General features: G+C 46.9%; 1 protein-coding gene across 1 annotated transcript in view; it reads right to left on the bottom strand.

The window, feature by feature from the left end:
- Positions 1–655: 655 nt before the first annotated feature.
- Positions 656–6691, bottom strand: part of UBAC2 (UBA domain containing 2) — a 220097-nt gene continuing 214061 nt past the window's right edge. Inside the window, exons 9-10 of the mRNA XM_038759511.1 lie at positions 2362–2470; positions 656–1044 (exon numbers count right to left, since the gene is read on the bottom strand). Coding sequence (XP_038615439.1) covers positions 2363–2470 — 108 coding nt within the window. The 3' untranslated portion in view covers positions 656–1044; position 2362. The remainder of the gene's footprint in view (positions 1045–2361; positions 2471–6691) is intronic.

The raw sequence follows: 6691 nt of genomic DNA, 5'->3' as shown, positions 1-6691 counted from the left end.
AGTTATTGTTATTATTAAAGCTTCCCTGGTATGCCTTCAGGGCCAGAAGATGGTGCAGAAGGGGAAGGGTCCTGGGCTGGAATTTCAAGATGGGATAATCAGTGAGGGGTTATGAAGAAAAAGGAACAAGGTGGCAGTTGGGAGACTAATAATAATAATAATGGCATTTGTTAAGTGCTTAACATGTGGCAGGCACTGTATTAAGCGCTGGGATGGATACAAGCAAATGGGGTCACAGTCCCTGTCCCACATAGGGCTCACAGCCTCAATTGACTTTACAGAAGAGGTAACTGAGACCCAGAGAAGTGAAGTGAGTTGCCCAAGGTCATACAGCAGACAAGATGCGGAGCCAGGATTAGAACCCAAGTCATTCTGACTCTCAGGCTCCTGCTCTATCCACTAAGCAACACTGCTTCTCTGTTTCTTGTGTTTCATACCCACAGACTATGGAACTCACTAATGGGATGATACTAATGGGGCTGATACTACAATGCTCACCTTGATCACATGGATCAGGAAGCTTTCTTTTTCTTGAGCGAAACGCTGGAATTTATTTTCCAAGAGTGGAGAATACCCTGTTGGATTCTATTAGAAAGTTCCCAGGCCAGGAGAAGGCTTTTTTTTTTTTGAATGAAATCAGGTGAATCAAAATGACTAAAAGAGAAAACAAGTGAATGTTTTTATTATAATGAGCATCATACGCCTAGATTTGCATCAATTTGATACATTTCTGCTCACTGTGCAGAGTACAGCCAAGTTATACCTTTCAGGGTTTTGCCCTCTATCTACTTGTTTAGGCGCTGGAAACACCATTCCCATTCCTGGTTCTGTTTCCCTCGTCAGTACCATTCCTCCCCCTATTTCCGGCCCTCTGTCTAGGACGACTGACTCTGGAAGCTGATGCTCGGCCCGTCTGCAAGGGTAACTTGGCCATCCTGGACGCCCCTCGGCTCAGGGCTGGGCTCAAAAGAGGTGGGTCCCGGGCTGGCCAAGAGACGGGAAGGGTTGTCGATCCAGGACCGCGACAGCCAGGGAGCAGTCGGTCTAGAAAATTAGACAACAGGCAGGTTGGAATATCTAGCCCCATTTTTTTTTTCCCTCAAAAATGGATGATCTATTCCGAAATCTCCTGAGGGGTCCCAATGGCAGCCACCTGGGCAATCCCAATTAACGTCCCTCTGGCCCTGCTGGGACCAGCTGATACAGCGCACATTCTCAGTTTCTTCCTGTCTTGATGGAAGTCACCCACCTCCCCTCTCGCTTTGGCTTTCTCTCTCACTTGCAGTTGATCGCTCTTTTCAAGGTTTAGGTGGCCAGGGCTTTTCTAGGATGTCAGGGCTGGGGTCCTACTTCGGAGGATATGAGAAGGAACGGCATTTGACGCTCACCCAGGTGGATTGGGGGTTGGGGGGTGTGTTGGAGAAAGGGAGAGGATTCAATCCATTTTCCCCACACTCCTTCCACTCGGGCCCCGGCTACCCTAGCAGCGTGGCTCAGTGGAAAGAGCTCGGGCTTGGGAGTCAGAGGTCATGAGTTCTAATCCCGGCTCTGCTACATGTCTGCTGTGTGACCTTGGGCAAGTCACTTAACTTCTCGGAGCCTCAGTGACCTCATCTGTAAAATGGCGATTAAGACTGTGAGCCCCGCGTGGGACAACCTGATCACCTTGTATCCCCCCCGGCCCCCAGCGCTTAGAACAGTACTTTGCACATAGTAAATGCTTAACAAATGCCATCATTATTATTATTATTATTATTACCCTAGACACTCTGCCCACACACTTGGCATGTGTAACGCACTCAATTGCCCATTGAGTTTAAAAAGGATTTCTGAAATAAACTAAAACAGTACTAAAAGCCCTTGGGAAAAGAGAAATCGGATATCGCCTACAACTCTCGTGAAAGAGCCGTACCTCTTTTCTCCATAATGATTACTGTGATCGGAGCAAAACACAGGATCAGATTTTTATAATGAAAATCGCGACAGCCGCAGCACTTGGCTGCCTGCAGAAGCCTGTACTACCGCTGCATTTCTGTATGGATTAGGGATGGCAAGTTAGTTGCCCAGTGTTGATTCCCGAGACAAAGAGACAGGTCCGATTTCTCAGAGTGAACCCAGACGACATTACGCCAGTTCAAAATGGCAAAATGATTTTAGCTCAGTCGGCTGTCACCTCCTTGAGCTTCGGGAAGAGGAGGAGCATACACCGTCCTTTTCCCAACATCGTTACGTGGCTCCTGCGGAAGGCTCCTCACCCCTGGGATGGTTTCAGGGCGGGTGACCACTTGGCTTATCCCCCAGCTTGTCACGTTGCCCCGCTCTAAAATGCCCAAAGGAGGCATTGGCTGGGTTCCTCGGTACCTCAGTGCTGGAGTAGAAAGTTGGTGGCTACGTTCAGGTCATTATTTGAAGCTCTCAGAGCCTCCAACGCATCCACCCGGGAAAATCCCATCTCCATAAGCCGGGCAACCTGCAATGGAAAACACACAGAAATATTCTTTGGTGGGTATTTGATTAAAGAAAAAAAAAAGAGACACCGTATCACATTATTTTCATGGCCCAGTGGAGATAATTACTGAGCGAGAAGCACAGAAGCCGTGTGGCCTAGTGGAGAGAGCACAGGTCTGGGAGATAGAAAGACCTAGGTCCTAATCCTGGCTCTGCCACATGTGTGCTGTGTGACCTTGGCCAAGTCACTTCATTAGGCCTCAATTCCCTCATCTGTAAAATGTCTTGGCGATTTTTTTTCCTAAAATTATTATTGTTATTATTATTGTGGTATTTATTAAGTGCTTACTATGTGTCAACCACTGCACTAGGCGCTGGGCTAGATACAAGATTCTCTGGTCGGACACCGCCTCTATATGCTGCTGACTTGTACTTCCCAAGCGCTTAGTACAGTGCTCTGCACACAGTAAGCACTCAATAAATACAATTGAATGAATGAATCATCATCAATCGTATTTATTGAGCGCTTACTATGTGCAGAGCACTGTACTAAGCACTTGGGAAGTACAAATTGGCAACATATACAGACAGTCCCTACCCAACAGAATGAATGTTGGGACTCACAGTCTATGTAGGAGGGAGAATAGGTATTGAACCCCCATTTTGCCGCTGACGAAACTGAGGCCCAGAGAAGTGAAGTGACTTGTTCAAGGTCACACAGGAGACAAGTGGCAGAGCTAGGATTAGAACCCAGGTCCTCTAACTCCTTGGCCCGTGCTCTGTCCACTAGGCCACGTGGCTTCTCTAACTGTCCCATTACAGGGCCCACTTTGCCTGTAGTTTTACTATTAAATTAACTTGGGCAGCAATTCCGCCCCTGCGGGTTTCTTACTTTTCAGTCTCCATCCGGTAGCGGTTCCTACCCTCTGTCCGCCATGAAGAGACTGAAAGCTGGCAAGACACCAGGCCAGGCCAGAATGTGACTGCGGGGGGGTGGAGGTATCTGTTGCCGTTTCAGCCCTGTTCCTTCCCTGGGCCTTTGGGGACCCCTGACTGAAAGAGATGTGCCTGGCCCAGAAGGGACCCTCCTCCACTCATTCAGGTTGTCCCTGCCCCTAGGGTGGCTCTTTGTCCAGTTTGTATTATTATTATTAATGACTGTGGCATTTGTAAAGAGTTTACTATGTTCCAAGCACTGTTCTAAGTGCTGGGGTAGATACAAGTTAATCAGGTTGGACACAGTCCCTGTCCCACATGGGGCTCACAGTCGTAAGCCCCATTTTACAGGTAAGGTAACTAAGGCACAGAGAATGGAAGTGATTTGCCCAAGGATACTCAGCAGACATGTGGCAGAGCTGGGATTAAAAGCCAGGTCTTTCTGACGCCCATGTCCAAGCTCTATCTGCTCAGCCACGTGGACAGTCAGGTTTACAACTGGTCTGTCCTCAGTCAGGTACAGATTCAGCTCCAAACACCTCCAGGTCAGGAATTTTTATTTTAGGCGGTCAGTTTCCTTCTTCCTCAGCTCTTGCTGTTGATGTGTATATGTATATATGTTTGTACATATTTATTACTCTATTTATTTATTTATTTATTTATTTATTTTACTTGTACATATCCATTCTATTTATTTTATTTTGTTAGTATGTTTGGTTTTGTTCTCTGTCTCCCCCTTTTAGACTGTGAGCCCACTGTTGGGTAGGTACTGTCTCTATAGGTTGCCAATTTGTACTTCCCAAGCGCTTAGTACAGTGCTCTGCACACAGTAAGCGCTCAATAAATACGATTGATGATGATGATGATGATGTGGGGGGCTCCAAAGTGACGCTCACGTTCAGGGGGGTCTGGAAGGGGAATGCCAAAGCTCTGAATAGGCTTCTGCAAAATATTATGACATGATTAAGCTCTGCTGTGTGTGTAGCTTCACAAAAGCGATATCAACATGTATCTGGGTGTCTGGTATATGCCGTTGCTGTCACTGGTATCCCCTAACCACCCCTCCCCCCCATTTCACCCATAACCCACCTAGCAGTAGTTATAGCAGTAATGGTATTTATTAAACTCTTTTTGAAAAACACTGTGCTAAACATAGGGAAAGAATACATGGATGAGAATTCGGTAAGGTCCCTGGCCTTCAAGAGGTTTACAATTTAAGAAGAAGGGGGTAAAGTGGACTGGGGAGGGACACATAAGGTGAAGTTACAAAAATTATAACAGAAAATGAACATAGATGAGGACAGGGCTAAACACATAATTAATTCAAATATAAGCTGTAAGGTGGTGGGGGGGCTAGAAGAGCAGAATTTCAGGCTTCTTGAGCCTCAGAGACCAAGAACTTCTCTCCCTTTTAGACTGTGAGCCCACTGTTGGGTAGGGACTGTCTCTATATGTTGCCAACTTGTACTTCCCAAGCGCTTAGTACAGTGTTCTGCACACAGTAAGCGCTCAATAAATACGATTGATGATGATGATGATGATGATGATGAACTTAAGCCAAAGTGGCCCGGCTGCGGCCTTCCTGGTGGTCTACATTCTGCGGAGGGGCCTGCCTGCAGCCTGCCACCACCACCGCCCTGTTTCTGTCCCTCCGTGGAGACGGAGCAGGGCAGGTCAGGAAGAAAGGCCCGGGAGGACATGGTGGAGGGGGGCGGAGCAGCGTGGGTTACCTCTAAACGGCTCAGTGAGCTGCTGATTTGAGAGGTTTGGCCCTTGCTGCCTGCTGCTGCTGCTGCACCTGGCCCTCTAATAATTTTGTCCCACCCTCACCCTCCCATCCCTTCTGTGTTGTTTGGGTGGCTAGCAACTCCTCCTCTGCCCGAGCCCCTCAGGAGATGGCACAGTGACCAAAATGGGGCCAGGAGAGGGAGGGAGGCTACTCCATCATCAATCGTATTTATTGAGCGCTTACTATGAGCAGAGAACTGTACTAAGCGCTTGGGAAGTACAAATTGGCAACGTATAGAGACAGTCCCTACCCAACAGTAGGGACTCACAGTCTAAAAGACTCCAGTCCTGTTCTGGTTCTATGACCTCGAGAGGCCCAGGCTGTCAGGGAGGGACTGAAGTGGTCATGGAGAGATAAGATATAAGGGTGTTTCAAGTGACTTCTCTGCACCCTTCTCGCAGCCCCTCTCTCCCTCCCCTCCCCTGTTTGGGACGGTCTCACACCCTATTAACCCCGGGACTTCTGAAGCCGTGGGGATGGACCAATCTTGACCGGATCAGGTCTAGGGCAGCGGCAGTCCTCCCCTACTTGGTCCACTCCAGTTCCATCCCACAGATTTTTAGACCCGGGAAGGAGCACCTGCAGTGCAATACGGTGGGTTTGGGCTGTGGGTGTGGGTGTGGAGGAAATACAAAGCAGCAGGGGACAGGAGGAGTAGGTAAGTTCACAGAGAGTTGTAGGGATGGAGGCTTAAAATTATTAATAATGATGGTATTTGTTAACAATAATAATTACGGTATTTGTTAAGCCCTTACTATGTGCCAAGCACTGTTCTAAGCACTGGGGTAGATTCAAGGTAATCAGATTGTCCCACATGGGGCTCACAGTCTTAATCCCCATTTTACAGATGAGGGAACTGAGGCACAGAGAAGTGAAGTGACTTGCCCATGGTCACACAGCAGACAAGTGGCAGAGCCAGGATAAATCAATCAATCAATCAATCGTATTTATTGAGCACTTACTATGTGCAGAGCACTGTACTAAGCGCTTGGGAAGTACAAATTGGCAACATATAGAGACAGTCCCTACCCAACAGTGGGCTCACAGTCTAAAAGGGGGAGACAGAGAACAAAACCAAACATACCAACAAAATAAAATAAATAGGATAGAAATGTACAAATAAAATAAATAAATAAATAAATAGAGTAATAAATATGTGCAACCATATATACATATATACAGGTGCTGTGGGGAAGGGATAAAGCGTTTACTATGCGTCAAGCACTGTTCTAAATGCTGGCTTATTAAAGGATGGACAACCACTGGAGGCAGGGGGTTGTGCGAGGAAGGTAGGGACTTGTAAGAAAAGAAAATTTTCTATTACTGGCAAAGAATGATTTTTTTTGAAATGGCTTCATTAAAAATTTTAAAAAGCTCCCGTTAAAGGTTTAGCAGTCCTGTTTTCTGATGAATTTGTTCTAAAAAACTGTCATCATATGTGCTCACCCTCATTTGTCAATGATGAGGCAATCAGTTTATGCATCGTGCCTTGACCCTCAAAGATTTTAAAAAGCATTC

The sequence above is a fragment of the Tachyglossus aculeatus genome, chromosome 17 (genome assembly GCF_015852505.1).
Source record: "Tachyglossus aculeatus isolate mTacAcu1 chromosome 17, mTacAcu1.pri, whole genome shotgun sequence".
Taxonomy (NCBI): domain Eukaryota; kingdom Metazoa; phylum Chordata; class Mammalia; order Monotremata; family Tachyglossidae; genus Tachyglossus; species Tachyglossus aculeatus.
Note: the sequence above shows the minus strand (reverse complement) of the source record. Positions and strands in the feature narration are given on the sequence as shown.